A 17,433-nucleotide genomic window follows, 5' to 3' on the forward strand; every position below is an offset into this window, starting at 1 on the left:
GAGCTCAGCGTTTAAGAAGCAAGATACATTCGCTCAGTTTTAGTCTTTAAGAATGTTCCCTGTCTAAGCGTTAGTGAGAACCTGGTCAAACTGGATGGCAAGGTCAAGTCACAGACTGTTGACAGAAAATCCCTGTTTACAAAAGAGTTCACATGCCTCAGCCTCTCTGGAAATGTTATTAAAATGCCAGAGACATCTGTGTCAGCTGTGAAAAATCAAAGCCATGCTTTAAAGGCGTAGGGTAACTGTATAACCAAGCATAGCATTCTGAGCACAACAAAAAAAATGCCTTTTTTAAGTGGGGTGAAATATTTAACTATTTAAAAATGTTGCAGATAGAAACGTAAAGTATTGAGCTGACAATTCCCTTTTGTACATGACAAAAAAACGTCTGCTCTACACTGTGCATTTCTATCTGTTACATCCTGAATAATACTCCATTTGTACTCATTCTGTTTTCATATCTTTGTCAATCACTAGCATGTTCAACTATGTCCCTCCTCCAAGCCCGTAGTTGAACTCTGACCATCTCCTCACCTGAGATTCTGAGGAGCCTCTCCGAACAGGCTACAGATCTCTCGGATCTGCTTTAGTGCAGGAATCACCCATTTGTCATTGGTGCGCAACTCTTCTATGAAGCGATCGATCCACTGGATCTTCTGCGTGTCTCTATCCTGAAATGAACACAAACATCCGTATTCAAGGAACACACACACAGCCATAAGACGATTCTTGTGAACACTCCAACAGATTGATTGGTTTTCAGTACCTTGAGCCGTGTGGGAAAGCAGTTGCCTGGCTCTTGACCGGTACCTACTATTACCTGAGAGCAACTGTAGTCCAGTATCTTGATGTGAGCACTGAGGGCCTGGTCCATGATGTCTACAGGCACGTCGTCGCTGTGAGCCAGATTCCACAACAGGTTCAGCACCTTGTGGTGAGAGGAGGAGAGGAGCCTTCAGTACTTCTATCCAAACAGAGCACAAGGAGCTGGAATAAGACATCTCTTTAATCAACGCTTGACATTCAGGGCTGCCTGCTGGCCAGGGGAGGTTTTGGAAACCCCTCGGGCCAGTCTATCATCCCAGTCAGTGGTCCGCTTGGGCCAGTGAAAAAAAGGTTAAGGATATATAACTCTTTAAAAAACATGAATTCCCGAAGCTGCTAGTTCATTATGTACATTGAACAAATAAGTGCAACATGTAAAGTGTTGGTCCCATGTTTCATGAGCTGAAAAAAAAATTCCATGAAATGTTACATATGCAAAAGAAGATTATTTCTCTCAAATGTAGTGCACAAATTTGTTTACATCCCTGTTACTGAGCATTTCTCCTTTGCCGAGATAATCCAGCCACCTGGCAGGTGTGGCATATCAAGACGCTGATTAAACAACATAATCATTACACAGGTGCAACTTGTGCTGGGGACAATAAAAGGCCACTCTAAAATGTGTAGTTTTGTCACAATGCCAGAGATTTCTCAAGTTTTGAGGGAGTGTGCATTTAGCGTGCTGACTGCAGGAATGTCCACCAGAGCTGTTGCCAGAGAATTTAATGTTAAATTCTCTACCATAAACTGCCTCCAACCGTTTTAGAGAATTTGACAGTATGTCTAACCGGCCTCACAACCGCAGACCACGTGTAACCACGCCAGCCCAGGACCTCCACATCCGGCTTCTTCACCTGCAGAATCATTTGGGGGGGGGCTGAGGAGTATTTCTGCCTGTATAAAGCCATTTTGTGGGGAAAAAAAACACATTCTGATTTGCTGGGCCTGGCTCCCCAGTGGGTGGGCCTGGCTGCCTTCCAAGGCCCATCCATGGCTGCACCGCTGCCCAGTCATGTGAAATCCATAGATTAGGGCCTAATGAATTGATTTCAATTGACTGATTTCCTTATTAGAACTGTAACTCACAAAGATCTTTGAAATTGTTGCATGTTGCGTTTATATTTTTGTTCAGTATAAATTGTTTAATCGCTCGCACGCCGCACACAGCCTAGTTTGAGATAATCTGTTGGGCAGAGAGAGCACACAGCCTAGTTTGAGATAATCTGTTGGGCAGAGAGAGCACACAGCCTAGTTTGAGATAATCGGTTGGGCAGAGAGAGCACACAGCTCTCCAACAGCTGATTGTTTCGTGGAGCAGCTCATCGAAGACCGACAGCGATAGGAAAGATGTTGCAAGTTATGATATCTACCTGTAAAGGCTAAGGCCAGAAAGGGTATGTAAACCAGGTATTTAAAAAGTCTGGGAACATTTGCGATGTGCAATTCAGTCATCATGGAATAGCCTACCTTGAATTCAGACATTTCATCTAGGCGATTTGGTCCTTGAAAAGTCCTTGACATTCTGGTAGCCGATTTAGAAGTTCAACGGCTCCAATATAATTAGGCCGATTCATGATTTCCTTTATGATCCGTTTTTATGAGAGCTGTAGCCGCATTCGTTTGTTTCCCGCCATTTCAATTGGTAGGTGCTGCGCTATTCGGTTGCTTTTGTTGGGGTAAAACCATGTATGGATATATTATTACAAAGGGAACCTGTTTTTTACTCACTTTCTCGTTTCAAGCATACAATAACTCTTCAACATCTCAAATGGCAAGACTGACTAGCTACTACATGGACAGACCTCATGAGTGTTTTTGTGTCAGGAACATCTATTGCTGCATGCAGTCTATTTAGTCAGGCAATGCCCACATTCTGACATGTTTTAGAATATAAAAATACATGTCAATGTCAACGCATAATGCCGTTAGGAAGGCCTATAAAATAAATTATGCTAATGTATACTTTTTTCGAAAAAACAATTTTTTTGGGGGGTGGGGTTATTTCTTTTGTCTATTACAACAGTGAAATATAAAATGTAGGTCCTTGAAAATGACAATTAAGTGCTTGGGGAAAAAAGTCCTTAAGTCCTTGCATTTGTCTGTATGAACCCTGTATAGGATACTTGCTACAACCTAATGGAAGATAAAATCACCTGCTATTGAAATGATGCTCGCATCATTCGCTTTCCTGTCAGATCTTGACCTGGTCAGTATTCTGTTCCATTCGGGCCAGTAGCTTTCATTTGGCACTGACCCCGTCTGGACTGGCAAATTGACCTGAATGTCGATCCCTGCTTTAACCTATGATTACCTTGTGGGCCATCACTCCATCCTTGTCGTCCTCTGCCAGACGACGGATCAGCTCCAGCAGCTTCTCACGCTGCTTCTTACTAGCATTCGTCCAACTCGCCTGCAGGCCACAAAAACCACCACGGGGGTTAGGAGAGCAGTGCGGTGTGTGTGTGTGTGTGTGTGTGTGTGTGTGTGTGTGTGTGTGTGTGTGCACGCACACATGGAGAGAAGTCTCTCACCTTGAAGCAGTCAAAGAGGTGGTCGAGCTGCTCAGGAGAGAAGTCCCAGGCCAGCTTGGCTAGGAGGTCGTGGACGTTCTTCACGATGGCCTCATGTTTACCAGCCTGCGGGTGGAACAAAGTGTCAACAAACATGTAAACAATTACACTGCTGGATTACCATCTGTTTCCAGCCTCTGATAGAGAAGATGCAGGAGCACATAAACATAATTTAATGGACCGAGCCATGCTCAGGAAAGGGCGTTTTCAGCCGATCAAACCCAATGACCTGGAAACGCCCCAGCTAAGACATAAGGGATTTCCCATTCTGCTTTTAGTGCCGTTATGGGTAGAACCATGTTTTTTGGTGCACTTTGAGGCACTGTGCTTTTACCGGTATTTGCAGCATTAACCACTAGCGTTGCTGCAGGTAAGAAATCCTAGGAAATATTTTGTAATTGACACAAGCCGTCTCCAATCAATCAATCAATCAATGTCTGGTTGTGTGTTTGTCTTTGGCGGAAGGATTGCCTGAACCAGAGAATGCGTAGCTCTGCCACTTAAGGTGTTGGCTTGACAGTTGCTGGACCCAGGTTCGAGTTCCAGTCTGGGCTACCCCCCAAATTCACTAGAATATAATTCCATGGTTGGTTTCATTGACTTTTTCCTTTAACTGCACTGAATTTACCTGTTTTTGCTACAACTTCTGAGTCCATTGGAGAGGTGTAGAATCACTGATCTACAAATAGTATTCCCTGACAAATAATAGGTTTTGTGAGATTAAGATTCACAGAGCTACGCCTCCCCTAACTCAGCCAAACACGCAACCAAACACACACGCACAACCAGACATTGATTGGAGACAGCTTGTGTCAATTACAACACATTTCCTATGATTTTTTTACCTGCAGCAATTCTAGTGGATAATGCTGGAAATACTTGTTAACAAGTACACAAAAAAGCATCTTAGTTATGGGTCATATCCCTTTCACCTGAACCATGCACCATGTGTGTGATAATCAATGGCTCTCTCTTCAAACATGTACACAAACACACAGTACCTGTGCAGCCCAGATGTTGTCCAGGTCCTGCATGGTAAGAGCTTTCTCTTTGATGACGAAGCGAAGTATCTTCTCTAGTTTTTCTACGTACTGAGGCTGGTGCAGACTGTCCCTCAGCACGATGGACAGGATGTGGTTCTGCTGGATCCACTCCTGAGAGACAGACATCTTTCAACCTCCACTCAAACACCAACAGTTCTGCCGACTATGCCACCAGAAACAACACTAAGGTATACTCTATATATTGCGCACTTTGTGACAAAAGCGCTCGTAATAAAAATACATTTGATTGGTTGGTGGTTAACTCACCGCCATGCGTTCTGCAGTAAGCCACTCCTCCTCCTCAGGGTTGCCATGTCGATGTGTGTAGTAGGACACACTTGAGATTACCTTGTTTACTTCATTTAGTGCATTCATTTTGCCATTAAAAGAGGAAATTTGCAATAACCTGCAGATGAAAACAACCACCACAGATTACTATCAACAAATAGTTCACATTGGGGCAATCCCTAACTAAAGACTACAAAACCCTTATTGACATCAGTACATGATTTGGGCACATCTCAGGTTAGCATTCAGCCAACAGTTTGAAAGACAGGTGTTTTAAAACAAAAGCTTTAAGACAGTTTGGTCTGAAGCGAACTCACCTAAGAATCATTTTTAACCTAAAAATCTCTAAGCTCTTCACGGTCTCCTCCTGCCCAGGCACCCTGGAGGCCAGGTTCTTCAGGGACTTGATGATCATGGACAGGGCGTCATTTTTGGCTTCGTTCTTGGCCTCTTTCTTCAGCTCCTCATCTGTCAGGTTCTCCAGAAACTGAGGAACCATCTCGATGACAGGCAGGAAGTACTTCTTCACCGTGTGCAATGTGAGGAACTCGTAACACTGCCCAAAAGGCCTGGAGGACAACACAAAACAGTTGCAACACGTCCAGTAGACCATGTCGTTCCCATAGCTCTATATAGGGTTCATACACATTTTAACAGATGGAATTCCATGACATTTCCATTACTCTGCATGACTTTTAACCAAATTTCCATGACCAACAATTGGCGGCATCTCCACGTACGTTTAAAAAAGTATGCCTAATGTGGTATCGATACTGGGAGGATGCGCTCTGATCCCATGTACCACCTTCTGTCGTTGTGGAAGGCACTTAACCCCCTACATAGAATACCTGTTAGGCAACTGTATAAAACACATGGTCAACCCTAAGTCTGGAGGGCTAATGTGTGTGCAGGCTTTTGATCAAGCCCTGCTCAAACAGTTCATCAAGGTCTGATTGAGCAGTTCATTTCTAAAATGTGGTTAGTTATAAGGGGACTGCAATAAAAGTCTGCACACCCATTAGCTCTCAGGGAGGATGGTTGACCACCCTTGATGTATAACATTACAACATTACAACCAAATACATTTTGCCTTTTGAAATACATTTGCTTATTCAATATATCAAAGAGCAAATGGCTATGTTAGGCTACATCTCTTGATATTCAGTTGAAGCAAGCCCACATACATTCTATATGACATTTTTCAAGTTGTGTCATATTTAGCCTATCTTAGAAGTGTTTACTTTGCAACTCAATAGATGCTAGTTAGCCTGCAATGTCGCACACATTGGATGCCCAAATCAATTGGAAGTATCTACAAAACAAGTTGAAGCAACATAATCCAAGGCTACATAAAATATTGTTTCTTAAAATTACAGTTCCCGATTAAAAATTAATTTTGATTAACATGACTAAATTCACCGCAATTGAACCAAATCCCAACTAATATAATGGCGGAGTGAATTGTTAGTTAAATCAAAAAGAATCATTTAAATTAATCAAATGAATCTTTCAAAAAAAGTAAATCAACTTTGAATGGCCTTATTGGCGAGTGTTGGCGGAAAGTTTTTTGGGACATGAATACATGCTAATAATAGATAAACAGTAAACTTGAGGGTACAATAAAATGTTTTGAATTGGCTACCTAGTTATTAGTCTGTTCTCTATCATATTTTATTGGCCTACCTGCTGCTGCAATGTCCTACTGTCTCTCCTTTAGTTACGAGGTGATGCGCGCAAACAAAGACACGCTAAAGTGTCATTCCGATCCTGGCTGATATGTGGATTTTTATTTGATTGACAAAATATTTCAAAACCGTGGCTAAATAACTTACATTAACAGAAATTATGAAATACATTTCAATTACTTTTCCAAACCTTTTTGGATTTGATCATTTTCCAAATATTTTCCAGGCCTGTAAAACACCATTATAAAACTCCATGAGTTCTCCAGGATTTTCATGACCATATGAACCCAGTCTATATGTTGAAGCATGTTTATTAAAAAAACAGAGTTGTGGGTTTGATTGTTGTATGGGCCACATTAAAGCTTCTTCTAAATTACAACATCAATCTAGTCATGAAGACAGCCATTAGATGAAGACAGCCATTAGAGCAAGAACCTGAAGCCTTCTTTACTGATGACACGGTGGGATGATATACACTGGTGGTGCATGGAGTTGAGTTGGCCTTCGGGAAGTATTCAGACCTTGACTTTTTCCACATTTTGTTAGGTTTCAGCCTTATTCTGAAATTGATTAAATAGTTTTTTCCCCCCTCAATCTACCCACAATACCCCATAATGACAAAGCAAAAACAGATTTTTTTTTGCAAATGTATTAAATATAAAAAAACAAATATCACATTTACATAAGTATCAAGAGCCTTCACTCAGTACTTTGTTGAAGCACCTTTGGCAGCAATTACATCCTCGAGTCTTCTTGGGTATGACGCTACAAGCTTGGCACACCTGTATTTCTTCTCTGCAGATCCGCTCAAGCTCTGTCAGGTTGGATGGGGAGCATCGCTGCACAGCTATTTTCATGTCTCTCCAGAGATGTTAGATTGGGTTCAAGTCCGGGCTCTGGCTGGGCCACTCAAGGACATTCAGAGACTTGTTCCGAAGCCTCTCCTGCGTTGTCTTGGCTGTGTGCTTAGGGTCATTGTCCTGTCGGAAGGTGAACCTTCACCCCAGTTGAGGTCCTGAGCACTCTAGGTATGACTACACAAACCGTGAGCTAACTTTAACTAACTGGTTAGCTCACTAAAGACACAGATCTGGTGTCCTTCCCCAGATCTGTGCCTCTTTACAATCCTGTCTCGGAGCTCTATGGACAATTCCTTCGACCTCTTGGCTTGGTTTTTGCTCTGACATGAACTGTCAACTGTGGGACCTTATATAGACAGGTGTGTGCCTTTCCAAATCATGTCCAATCAATTTAATTCAACACAGGTGGACTACAATCAAGTTGTAGAAACATCTCAAGGATGATCAATGGAAACAGAATGCATCTGAGCTCAATTTCGAGTCTCATAGTCTGAATACTTGTAAGTAAGGTCTCTTATTTAATTTGAATACGTTTGCAAACAAATTCTAAAAACCTGTTTTCACTTTCTCATTATGGAGTACTGTGTGTAGATTGCTGAGGATTTAAAAAAAAAATTTAATCCATTTTTAAATAAGGCTGTAACATAACATGTCCCGTGTGGCTCAGTTGGTAGAGCATGGTGTTTGCAACGCCAGGGTTGGGGGTTCGATTCCCACGGGGGACCAGTACAGAAAAAAATAAAAAATGTATGAAATGTATGCATTCACTACTGTAAGTCGCTCTGGATAAGAGCGTCTGCTAAATGACTAAAATGTAATGTAAAATAACAATGTGGAAAAAGTCAAGGGGTCTGAATGTTTCATATAAAGTGAATTTGTGGGGGGACTATATACATAAAGTGCTTTCATTTCTAAACTGTAAAACATATGTATGGAAATACCCTCGAATAAAAGGAGACATTATGTACTGTCGCCTCGTATATAAAATGTTCTCAAATCAAAAAATACTGGAGTAGAGCCAAATTTAACAAATGTAGCTTCACTGTCCAAATAAATACAGCGGGGAGTGTGATGTAGAAAGCACTTGGAAATGTAGTGAAACATGCTATTCAAATGTAATCCATTAAAGCAGGGGTTTTCAACCTTTTCTTGCCCAGGGACCCCCACCCAGGCAACCCAGGGACACCCATAAAATGTCAGCAACAACAACAACAACAAAAATAATGTATTATTATCAGGTGAATGGTAATGGCAAGTAATCAACATTTTAAAATGAATAGATTTGGTAGACTCATTATTTTGACCTCACCACAGCTCTAACAACTAGAAAGGTATAAGAAAAGTGTGCAGGTTTGAAGCCAATTTCACAGACCCCCTGCCCTAGGGGGCCAGTGACCAGTTTGAAAACCCCTGCATTAAAGCGTGTGTGTGTTCACAGGCCAACTCACTTGATAAGTGCGGCGATGATCTGGACGTTCAGTGCTTGGCCACCGATGAAGCGATCGTGCAGTGTTTGAAACCCATTTAACGAGCCAAATTTGTTTATTAAATCCACCAACCAGCCCTGTAAACAAAGAGCAAAAAAAGAACACACACGGTAAAGACACTCACCACCCGACCACTATTCACTCAAGCTGTTGAGCTATACAAATACATCCCTCTCGTCTAGCAGCTATTACACAGAAAGGCTTGGGTTGATTGAAGAGAAAATCAGAGGAGAACTGGTTGGCTTCTGATTCAACCCACATGCCCATAGAGGCTTCAGCAGTGTTCATATTGGGCTGCCTGCCATCTACAGCAGACAGGCAGCTGCCACCTTGGCTTCCCTCCACAACAATGTTCATATTGACCCCCCCCCCCGGCCCACGCTCCATTCATCGCACTTTTCATAGAAGAAATCACACTCTCCCTGGCATAGCCCACTCTCATTTAAACACTACAACACTCGAGTGCATCCTTTTATTGTATTTTCATCCCTCCTTCATTTTCTATGCAGTACACGGAGGGATCCTCCTTTGTTTCTGTGCGCTGGCCTACAGGCGGCAAGCCCAGAGCAAACAATACTGCTCTGTAGATTTGTTCCAAGAAAATAAATTGCAGGCCAACGGACGACAAAAAAGACTGTTCTCTGTTCCTATGGCAATCGCAGATATCCAGAGGATATTTTATTTAGTCTCAATTCAAAAAATGTATTCAGACATTTCTCACTGTGCAGATATGAAGAGATTTAGATGGGCGAAAAAGAGACATTCACACAGTACCCCCAATATCATTTATTTGAAGTAATTGAACGGAGAAAAAAAAATATATTTTTAGAACAAGTGCCGCACTGGATTTGTGAGTGTGTGTGTGATGTGTACATACATACACACACAAATCCAGTGCGGGCCTTGTTCTAAAAATATATATTTTTTCTCCGTTCAATTACTACAAACAAATATCACGTGTGTATATAATATATATATTAAATAATATATAAAAAACACACACACACACACACACACACACACACACAGATCGCAAAAATAGCAAATTTATCATAACCATTATACATAAATCCTAATTAATAAATTTCCCCACATATAAATCCAGTCAATAAAAAAAGCAAATGCCATTTAAGATTAATTTATTGAAACCGTAATACCAACTGGTTATATTATATTGTGGAACTCAAGCTTAATAAAGGCAGTAACCTCAGAAGTGGCACTTGCTTCAAGAAGCCTATGGCTGTGTAATGGCATTGCTCTGTTAATTTGGCAGACAAGACGCTCTTAACACTAGAACCGCCTGGTCTTTCATCCTATAAGTACCAGTTAGAGAACGTTGCCGGGAATCCTTTAGCATATGCATCAGATGCATATCAAGGAGTACAATGGGAGAACAACAGGTGGTTCACCTTGGGTGAGAAATAATAAATCTTTGGGGGGGGGGGGGGGGGGGCCTACCTTGAATTCGGACCCTACCTTGGGGGAGCGAGGGTCAGGGGGGCGGGCGAAGAGCTCGTCATCGGCCAGCTGCACCCCGGCAGGCACCGTCTCAGAGGGCCGTGTGCCGTTGTAGATGTGGAACTTGCAGTGGGGGTTGGTGGCCATGGCCAGCAGCTCCAGCAAGGGGAACCAGTCCTGAGAGAGCTTGGCCACACACAGCTCCACCAGCCGGTGTGTGTTGTTGATGATACACCTCTGGACAGGGAGAGAGAGCGAGAGAGAGAGCGAGAGAGGAAGCAGCAGTTAGTCTAATCATTTCAAAACAATCAGTGAGGTGATTTGCACTGAAACAGCACAAGAGGTCTATTTCAATCGTAACATACAAATGTAAGCAGTAATAGTTCTCTGATACACAGAGAACATTTTGATAAAGCCTTGAAGTGGAGTCTGTGCCCAGACCAAACCCAACCCCTACTATAGCCCCTAACCCTTCAGTCTTTGTAGACCTGGAGGAATCAGTGGCACAGCGGTCTAAGGCACTGCATCTCTGTGCTAGAGGCATCACTACAGACACCCTGGTTCGAATCCAGGCTGCATCACAACCGGCCGTGATTGCGAGTCCCATAGGTCGGCGCACAATTGGCCCAGCGTCATCCAGGTTTGGCCGGTGTAGGCCGTCATTGTAAATAAGAACTTCTTCTTAACCGACTTGCCTAGTTAAATAAAGGTTCAATAAAAAATAAGCAAAATGTATTTAAAGATAAGCTCCACATAGTCTAGTTGACACGAGTTACCACAGCCGCAAAGTCAAAATTGGTTACACCACAAAAATTCCTGAAAACAAAAATTTGCTCTTTGGACTTAATTTAAGGTTAGGGTTCGGCATAAGGTTAGCAGCAGGGGTTGTAACCAGTTTAAGGAACAGAAAACCAGGATATTTTTTTTTTGGACGGATGGAAATGAACAAAGTGATCTCTAGCATTCTGGAAGATTTTAAAAGCACTCCCCCTGAAAAAAAAACATCAAATGCCTATGCAAAGCATTCACTCTATCACTCAGAAACTTATCCTTCCAGTGTCTGCCGGCCAGCATGATTTCTAGGTTAAGGATACTATAGTTATGTTTCACATTGGATTTATTAACAACAAAAAAAGGTATGACGTGTTTTAAATTCTGGTGTCACTGCACACACACACACACACACGAGCTTGTTAGCTAGCTCTGGTCCAAAGCATTGAGCTAGCCTCGGTGATGAGCCAACTATCAGACGTTCAGATGTCCTCCATATTAGCCTCTCCCCCTCAGGTATCTAGCTAGTATTACGTAATTGATAGGCTTACTACTAATATCCTAAAAACAGTTGAATGAACGTTATATCATGATGCCCAGTGCTTCAAGCCAAGCCTCCATGTCATGTCAACCCCGCAAAACGACTGACAGATCTCGCGCCCTACACTGTCCAAGCATGTAAACTAGCTTGCTCGGTCCATAGTAAGCAACTCTATCCGCAGTGATTGGTGGAGTTAATGGGCTAAATGTAAAATCTCTTGATTTCACAGGTTTAAAAAGGAACGATATAAACAGGTACTTTTTTTTTTTTCTTCGTTCAAACCAGTTCAGAACTTTATAATGCTGGTCGAAACAGAACAAAAAAAAAGTGTTATTTTTTTATTTAACTAGGCAAGCCAGTTAAGAACAAATTCCTATTTACAATGACAGCCTACCTTGGCCAAACCCTAACCCGGACGACACTGGGCCAAATTGTGCGCCACCCTATGGGACTCCCAATCACGGCCGGATGTGGTACAGCCTGAAATCGAACCAGAGTGTAGTGACGCCTCTTGTGCTGAGATGCAGTGCCTTAGACCGCTGCGGTTCTGTTCAGAACAAAAAACGATAGGGGAATCGGGGGGGGGGGGGGGGGCACCTGAACCCAAAGCTGGAGATAGAGCTGGGCTGTCCTAGTGGGTGGCTCACACTCTACTGAGAGCGGCTATTCAGGATCAATGTTACAGAGTTAAACAGAACAGCTAAACCAAAGCCCCCTCCTCCAATAAAAAGAGCATTGATCACCCCTGGGATTCTCCGTTAATTTTTCCTTCTTTGCTCCAGCTCAAGGGTCCAGATAGCAAACTGTGTTGACCGACAAGACTGAGGCAGAGGAACATAAGCCACCTGCTTTGCATTCAACAGAGGACAGAAAATAAATTCATCGGATCTCAACAGGAGGGTGCTTCTGGTGATGTCACTCCCCTTAGCAAGGCCCTGTTTGAATACTTCTTCAGAAATGCATCCTTCCCTCCTTGAGTTAATCACAATTAACACAATTGGATTGGTCAAAAAACAGGATTTCCACTGGATAGATTTCACCAATTCCAAATCTTGTCAAATTAGTGATTACCCTTAGGAAGGGACTGGGAGGAGGAAGGGTTCTCAAAGTACTGGAAGAGGGTCCGTGACTTCTTAAAAAACAGTGACCACTATCCTGATTAAATTATATATAATAAAGAAGAAGACTCACATGGATCTCAAACTTCCACCCGCTGACGGCCTCGTCTGTAAGGATCTTGGTGAAGGAGATGGTCAGGCCATCTCGGAAAAACCTCTGACACGCCTCACACTTCACATCAAGTCCTAAAACAGAGAGAAAATAATTAGGTGCATGGAGATATTGTACTCCCAAATCAGTGAAGGCTCCTCAGGAGGAAGGGAAGGACCATCCATAAAAATGTAAATAGTTTAAGTATACTTAATATATTCACATTACCAAATAATTTATTAAAACACACTGTTTTGCAATGAAGGTCTACAGCACTCTGTAGGGTAGCACAATGGTGTAGCCGGAGGACAGCTAGCTTCCGTCCTCCTTCCGTCCTCCTCTGGGTACAATGACTTCAATACAAAACCTAGGAGGCTCATGGTTCTCACCCTCTTCCATAGACTTACAGAGTAATTACGACAACTTCCGGAGGGCGTCCTCCAGCCTATCAGAGCTCTTGCAACATGAACTGACATGTTGTCCACCCAAGGATCAGAGAATGAATCTATTACTGAAAGCACAAGCTACAGCTAGCTAGCACTGCAGTGCATAAAATGTGGTGAGTAGTTGACTGCAGCTAGCTAGTTTAGCCTACTCAAACACCCGGCTCAAAACAGAGGAGAGGGATACTATGTTAGCTAGCAAGTCAAGGTAAGCTTTTGGTTTTATTAATTTATTGCCACAGGGGCCCGCCGGTGTAACTGCTAAACTGCTTGCTGACTGTATACTGTACTGCATGATTCTAGCGGGTTTACTAATGCGTTAGTTCTAGTCGTTATGTGGTCTATGAAGTGTGCTAATATAGTGTCATGACTTTACCTCCTTGGTGAGGATCAAAAGGTGCCAGATCAACTGGCAATGGCAGACAGCTAGCCAGAACCCCCCTCTCTCCCACAGGAGAGTAGAATCTCTTGATTTCACAGGTTTAAAAAGGAACGATATTGGGAAGGTAAAAATCCCTTTGTTACTGAGAGACTCTTGTCGCCCAGAACTTCATCATCAAACAATGGGACAATATATTTCAACATCCGAATGTTGGGAATGATGAGAGATGGAATATGGAAAATGTATGTCTATTTTGTTGTCATTAAAATAGTTATGAAGACGTTATAACGAAAACATTGCAACTTGAAGAGCTTTTACACTGTGTATATCAGGTTTACATTATTTACGCTGTGTAGAAAATATCAAGGATAAAGGGAATGTTTTTGTGACCATAGGATTGTGTTTTTAGTTCCCTAACAAGATCAGAGTAATTATGATGCCTTGCTTCGTAACTAGCCATGCCTCAGGGAGCCCAGAGAGCGTGTCAGCATGACGTAAAACCCCCTTTCTACTCGGGGGTATAAAAGGATTAAGTTAAGAATTAATATAATCAGACTAGATGGACCAAAAGCTGCAGCATGGTCCACATTAGTCACGACCCCGAAAACTCCAACACGAGGTTGAAGAAGACAAAGGAACCTCTTAACAGTTAGTTGAGTAGCTGTATCTAAGAAAGTGAATTTAAGTAGGACCATCCGGTTATTCTCTTCAAATCATCGTTGCCTACACTGCTTTCATCACCACTCTGGGATCATCGACACGGCTGATTAGCCCGTCCCCAGAAGACCACTTCCAGAACGAATTCAAGTAAACAGACAACTAAGAAGAAGGACATTGTGACCTCTTGTGGACAATCAGAGACTTACACCCGCGAACGAAGGAGGCCATCCGAAGAACAGGCCCCCCTTCTCACCAAGCGAACCCTGCCCACGAAGGCCTGGGCCCAACAGAGATACCCAGCGAAGACCTTCAACATGGAAATACATACATTACCTCTTACCCAAACGAGCGTCAGTTCGGGCAAGGTATTAGGGCTACTGTAAGGATAGTTTCCAAATGTATCCAAGTGTTGCTTCTCTTTCTCGCTTTCTCTCCCTCTCTCTCTTTAACTCTCCATCTCGTGTAACAAGTGTCATAGTGTTAGTCCGTTAGGGACCTGTTGTCATCGTATTAAGTTTCTAATCAATAACCTATACCGTGTGTGTGTGTCTTATGTTATCATTTAGCTTATTTGTAAGTAAATAATCAAATCAATTTGTGTCGTACGGAATGATCAGTGAGACCCGGGTTTGTGCAGATTTATGAAGTCTGCGACGTTCAGAACGAGATTGATGAGGTAATAATTAATAATTGACTGTTATTGATGTAAGAGATATTTACATATCTTTAGAGCTTAAATCGGGAGATAGTAACTCAAACACATTTTCCTGTGGTGCCCCAAATTCCTAATGAGTTAATTGCTACATGATTAATTTAATCTTGTACCAATTAAACATAGTAGGCAATTATTTGATAAATAACAGTCATCACATCAATGATATTCACGTCAATGGTGATAACGACGTAGGCTATGTGCAGCAGTTAACGGTTATGATATGGTTTGGAAGTTTTTTTTGTTGCCTTGTCACAGACAGCTGATGTATTGTGCATTGACGTCCACAAGCAATGGGAAAACTTGAGAGGAGGAGAATGTGTAGATGCGAGAAGGAATTATACAACGAGCAAAGTGAAGATGCGGTTTGTATGTGGCTGCTATGAAAGTGAACTGTTTTGAGTGTGATCAGGAGTGTATTCATTCCGCTAATTCTGTTTGAAAACCTTTCTTCAACGGTAGCAAACAGAACAAAAACGGGGATAAACATACCTGAATTTGTCCAATAGAATCTCTCGTGTGCAACTGTTCGACTAATGATTACACCCTAGATCAGCTAGATACAGGAAAGCGTGTGCAAGGCGGTACTGAATGTGTCACTGTCACCTTGATTACTCTCATTTTTCTCTTGACCTGTGCACCTACGTTGTAAACTTTCATTCATAGGCTAGGTTGTAGCAACCTCATGATGGGTTTGGGCTTGGCGGTTTACGTATTTTACTATATACAACGGTATTAACACACGGACCAGTTTAAGTTTTTACTTTACCTTTTATAACAGTAATTCAATGTTTGGTTTGTTCAAATGTGATACTCAACTCCGGCTTGTATAATGTTACCGTAATTTCCGGACTATAAGCCGCAACTTCTTTCCCACGCTTTGAACCTCGCGGCTTAAACAATGATGCGGCTAATATATGGATTTTTCCCGCTTCCAATTTTTCTCCTCCAAAAAAACACATTCTGTGACATGCTCAGTTTTTTGGCAGCATGAAGCTTTCATTAGACCAATGAAATTGCCGAACGGGTTAAGGTCAAACAACTTTTTTGTTTACTGTTTAGATTAAATCAAGCGCTCTCAAACTTCCCATCATTCTGATTATGGTAGTCATTTTGTCACCCTCATCATGGCAAAGACACAGAGAAATGCATATGATGCAGCTTTCAAGTTGAAGGCGATTGATCTGGCTGTTGGAAAAGGAAATAGAGCTGCTGCACGGGAGCTTGGTCTTAATGAGTCGATGATAAGACGTTGGAAACAGCAGCGTGAGGAATTGACTCAGTACAAAAAGACAACTAAAGCTTACTGCTAATGTTTTATTTTTGTTCCAAGTCGTGTTTCGTTAAAGCCTATTTATTTTTGTTACAAGCCATGTTTCGTTAAAGGCTGTGTAAAGTTCATTTGTTTCAATGTACCGGTAGGCACCTGCGGCTTATAGACATGTGCGGCTTATTTATGTTCAAAATAATATATATTTTTTAAATTCAGTGGGTGCGGCTTATATTCAGGTGCGCTCAATAGTCCGGAAATTACGGTAGTTTTAATAGTTTACTCCATTTACTACTTGAGTCATCTCGCTCCCTCTCCTCCTGCTGCAACCACACAAAGCCCTGCCCCATCACTCAAGGAGAGAGCATTTGGTCGACCACAGAGTCACGAGCCCTTTCTTGCCATTCACTCTGCATGGTCAGATGGATGCAACAATATTGCTGACATGCTGATTACACAAGTATTCTATAATTACACTATTCGTTTGTGCACCTTACTGTCTGCCAACGACTGTTTGCTAGTTTGTCTTTTCTTAGCTAGGTGTTGCTAAAATTATTTGTTAACGCTAAATCGCTAGTTAGTACATTTAGTAAGCTAGCTAGCCAGCTAACAGTCAAAGCAAACATGGCTAGTTGGCTAATACTGCCTGGTACCAGTGCTGGTGTAGGCCTAGATAAGCATGTTTGTGCAATGGTATCTTATCAGAGAGGAATAGGCGAAGCATGAATATGTTGGCTAGCTAGCTACATGAAGTAAGAAAACATGTAATGTAACGTCTAATTAGGGTGACCTGGAAACATTGACCAACGCTTTGGTTCCTACCCTGTCAATAATTCCTCACTGGCTTATTAATTCATTCGTTACCATGTCAAACAACAATGTATTCAAGGTGCTGCCCACTATATTCCAACTATAGAATTAGAAAAAACATATTTCCATGACTCCAACAGTTAACTAGGCCTAGATTTTCTTTCCCATATCATGCTGTTTGGCACAGTTTAGAAATTATAATAAAATATGCAGAATTTGATAAATAATTTGTTTGGAGTTGGATTCAACAATATAAAATGGAGAAAGTCCCATTGAAATCACATAATTTATTGTGATAAGATATTTTGTCCACAACGCCCAGCCCTATAATGGGTATAGGGACAATTTTTGCATCATGTAGTAGCCTAAATCTATCAATTTTACATTGAACTGGATGAATGGAATATAAATGACAG

General features: G+C 41.9%; 1 protein-coding gene across 9 annotated transcripts in view; it reads right to left on the minus strand.

Annotated features, from left to right (window-relative positions):
• LOC106581949 (ubiquitin carboxyl-terminal hydrolase 9X) overlaps positions 1-17,433 on the minus strand; it is a 91,225-nt gene that overhangs the window by 55,045 nt on the left and 18,747 nt on the right. For 6 of the 9 annotated variants that reach the window (XM_014164512.3, XM_014164511.3, XM_014164514.3 and 3 more), the window contains exons 5-14: positions 12,723-12,835; positions 10,220-10,456; positions 8,723-8,838; positions 5,047-5,298; positions 4,709-4,847; positions 4,400-4,552; positions 3,360-3,464; positions 3,140-3,238; positions 824-931; positions 538-674 (exon numbers count right to left, since the gene is read on the minus strand). In XM_014164512.3, the coding sequence (XP_014019987.2) occupies positions 538-674; positions 824-931; positions 3,140-3,238; positions 3,360-3,464; positions 4,400-4,552; positions 4,709-4,847; positions 5,047-5,298; positions 8,723-8,838; positions 10,220-10,456; positions 12,723-12,835 (1,459 nt within the window). The remainder of the gene's footprint in view (positions 1-537; positions 675-823; positions 932-3,139; positions 3,239-3,359; positions 3,465-4,399; positions 4,553-4,708; positions 4,848-5,046; positions 5,299-8,722; positions 8,839-10,219; positions 10,457-12,722; positions 12,836-17,433) is intronic. The other 3 variants (XM_014164515.3, XM_045704551.2, XM_045704550.2) reach the window with 1 other exon arrangement.

Source organism: Salmo salar, chromosome 21 (genome assembly GCF_965601325.2).
Source record: "Salmo salar chromosome 21, fSalSal1, whole genome shotgun sequence".
Taxonomy (NCBI): domain Eukaryota; kingdom Metazoa; phylum Chordata; class Actinopteri; order Salmoniformes; family Salmonidae; genus Salmo; species Salmo salar.